This window comes from Etheostoma spectabile, chromosome 3 (assembly GCF_008692095.1).
Source record: "Etheostoma spectabile isolate EspeVRDwgs_2016 chromosome 3, UIUC_Espe_1.0, whole genome shotgun sequence".
Taxonomy (NCBI): Eukaryota; Metazoa; Chordata; class Actinopteri; order Perciformes; family Percidae; genus Etheostoma; species Etheostoma spectabile.
Window position 1 is genome coordinate 10,604,873 of NC_045735.1, and position 3,277 is coordinate 10,608,149.

Consider the following 3,277-nt stretch of genomic DNA (forward strand, 5'->3'; position numbering starts at 1 on the left):
AGCTCTGTCAGGGCAGCGGTGTTTGGTAGTCCAGTAACCCAGAAACTGTGACTTTTGCGCTGGGTATGGGCTGCCGCTGTCTCGTCAGGCTGTGTGTAGCTCCTGAAGTCCAACACTGTTGTACCAACTTTGCAATTAGCCACCATTTTTTGTAAAGTGGCGCATATTTGACCTTTACATAGTTGATTTCTCACATAAAAACGTATCAGAAGTACATTTTGTAATGAAATAGCAGATGAACAATGTATAACATAGGAGTGTCTCGTCTATGTATATGTGTATGTGTGTGTGTGTGTGTGTGTATGTATATATATATATGCTTTGCTCAACCAATCAGAGTGTAGCTCATCTAAATATTCATGAGCAGATCATATAAGGCAGAAAACTTCTTGTTTCAATCCAGACCCATTAACAGAGGAGCATCATAACCCATAAAAAAGAATTCAGCTAATTTTCAGCTCAACCACTCTTACATACCCTATGAGGAGACCTTAAGGAACAGCGTGAAATACTATATATAACCATTTTGTCACCCCTTTAAGTAGATTAAACAGGAAGAATGTGCTGCATCCTGACCCTAAAGTCTGACATTGTTTTTGATGACAGATTAGGTTGAGCGGTTGGTTGCTCTCTGACCCCTCTGGCCTGCAGTGGTCCAGGGATCAGATTAAGTAACTCCATCAGTCAGTTGACGGCAATATCGCTAAAGGTTAATCCAATACAAGTATAGTTGAGATGTGTTTACATGGTGTTTGATTCTTGCTCTCATTGCTAGAAGGATGTTATAAATATTAAAATGTTTTTAAAGCAATTGTCAACAAAGGCTCTTCTATTTTCGAGAGTTGTCAGAGTTGCTCTTAATTTCTGATAGTATAGTGTTTTCTTGGCTGGAGGGTGGATCAGGTAATTTTCTAACATAACCTGTAATCCCGCTAAATAATGTAGTTAGCTTGGAAATAATGCATGGGTACTACTGTCGGTAAACTAGTTAGCTGGGCATGCAAACATTTGCAGCTTACATCAGAACAGGTAAGAACAGAGATTAATCCCTTCCCTACACTTTTGCTCTTGGGTTTTGGAAAGGCAGGAAAAAAAGACACTACCCTTCTAACTCTTGAGATACAGAGTATTGCTGTTAATTCAGAGTTTGACAGGCCTGCTGTGCCAGTCAGTTAGAGGAATGAGGACGATTGACGAAAGGCCCCAGTTAGATTTAAACTCTGGTTATTGCAGTTATAAAACATTCAGTAACACAAGCAAGCAAGCTGAGTCACCATGATGTCCATCTGATGCATCATGTATGCAGAACATGTACACAGCACACCACTATAAACACAGTACACTCAATGCATTAAGGGATTAACAGGGTTAGCTGCTGACACTGATCAAGGCTGGAGTCCAATACGGACAATACCCCCCCTCCCCCACTTAATACCATTCTCATACGTAGCATAGAGGGTGGGGGTCATTGCACAGGGGATGTTATGGCAAGAGGCTACTATCCTGCTCTAGCCCTCCACACTGGGTCAGCTAGGCTTATCATGGAGAAAGAGAGCCATCTAGGGAAGAGTACAGAGAGAACAGGAGGGAGGGAGAGGGGGAGGGTAGAACTCCTGCGCCTGCTCTCTGTAAGCACAGCAAGTGCAGCTTTCATCCGCAGCGGAGACTGGGGGAGAGACAGAGAGAGTTTGAGCAAGCAAACAAACGCTGTGAGGAGACCGTGGAAGAGCTTGGTAGAAAATATACAGTTAGAAAGGAACAGTGACTGGCCATGTTGGCATTCACTGGCAAATGCTAGCCTTTCTGCTTCTGCTGCTTGCTGCAGTTTGCGTTGTGATTATGCCTCCTCTTTTGGGAAAACTGAAGAACCTCAGGGAGGTGTGAATTTCTGGCACAAGCGCTCAGCACTGCGGCACCTCGATACAAGCGAAGGAATGTAGCATAAGGGGCAAAGCTGAGGATCATCCTTCCAGACGTTGGTCCCCCAACCCTCCATCTGTCTCTGCATCCATTCCTCCCTTCTTCCCTCTGTGCATCTCTCCTGCTCTGTGTATGGGAGGTGAGGCTTTGGCAGGCTGTCAGTCAGCATGCGGCTGTGTGAACGGGCAGCCCAGTGCCCACAACGCGCTGTGGACGTCAAACACTCCTCGCTGTACTAATGAAAGGCTTCAAGCTCGCCTGGTAAGGTGAACAGAGAGAAGAGATTTTTGTCTTTGATTGTGATTAGGTATTCGAAATGTAACCTGTCCTTCTGTACAGCTTTAAGACTGTCGCCTATTCAAAGCACAACCCAGCCAGGTGCTAGATGTCTGTGACTATTCTCTGGTAGTATGTGACTGGATTGACATATGTCGCACTAAGACTACAGTCTCTCTTGACGAGGCTGGAGCACTGTCAAATATATGTGCTTTTCCAAGAGAGCACAAATAAATTTAATCATGTTCATCTGTCCATCTTCACCCATGCATTTCTATATGGTTATGTAAATCTCCAGGAAATGCACCAGTATGTAATAAGGGCTGTATCAGGACAGCACTATGCTTTGACCAGATTGTGTATAGCCAGTGCAGTTAGTGTGGGCTAGGGTATTTTTTTTCTTCACTGACTGTGGCAACCCTGCTCTGCTCCCCTCTGGTGGGATCAGTGTGAGCGGAGCAGCTGAGGAGAAACACTCACGTGGCTGCCTGGAAAAGAGCAGGCACATGCTTCCTCTGTCTCTCCCCACTTACTCACTCTCGCTGTCTTCCTTGCTTGTTTTCCTCTTCCCTTGTTATCTCACATGGACAAACAGATTTACATCCAGGTGGCTCTGCTCTCACTTTCTTTTTAACCTTTTCCGCCACAGTGTGTGCACTTTTCCATCGTACCTCGTTTTATCCTTTCCTCCCCTTGTGTTTGTTTATGCTCCTCCTCCTTCTTTTGCCTGATATTTTTAGAGACGAATTACAGAGCACTGCAGGAGGAAGAAAAAAACAGAGGGGGAGCAGTTTCGGCAACGTGCGTCCCGCTTCCTTCCTTCTCACTTTCATGTGGACCTCTTCTTTTCCGTACAGGATCTCTTCTTGTCCCTAACGTCTCTGTCTCTCTTTCATTCTCTTTATATATGTCTGTGTCCTTCTCTCATTTACATCGCTCTCTTCTCTCTGCTCTTTAATTTTTTTTTATACCTCTCAAGTCTATCACTTGATCCTTTATTCTTTAGCTTTGAACATTTTCTTCTCAGGGCTTCATAAAAGTAATCTGTGTGTTTTTGTGTGTGTGTGTGTGTGTGTGTGTG

The 3,277-nt window shown here is 44.4% G+C and overlaps 1 protein-coding gene across 17 annotated transcripts in view; it reads left to right on the plus strand.

Annotated features, from left to right (window-relative positions):
- gramd1bb (GRAM domain containing 1Bb) overlaps positions 1-3,277 on the plus strand; it is a 94,977-nt gene that overhangs the window by 48,366 nt on the left and 43,334 nt on the right. For 3 of the 17 annotated variants that reach the window (XM_032512233.1, XM_032512236.1, XM_032512238.1), the window contains exon 1: positions 1,645-2,181. The exons of the other annotated variants lie outside the window; for them this stretch is intronic. In XM_032512233.1, the coding sequence (XP_032368124.1) occupies positions 2,159-2,181 (23 nt within the window). In that variant the 5' untranslated portion in view covers positions 1,645-2,158. Of the gene's footprint in view, positions 1-1,644; positions 2,182-3,277 lie in introns of those variants that run through there. 17 annotated transcript variants of the gene reach the window in all.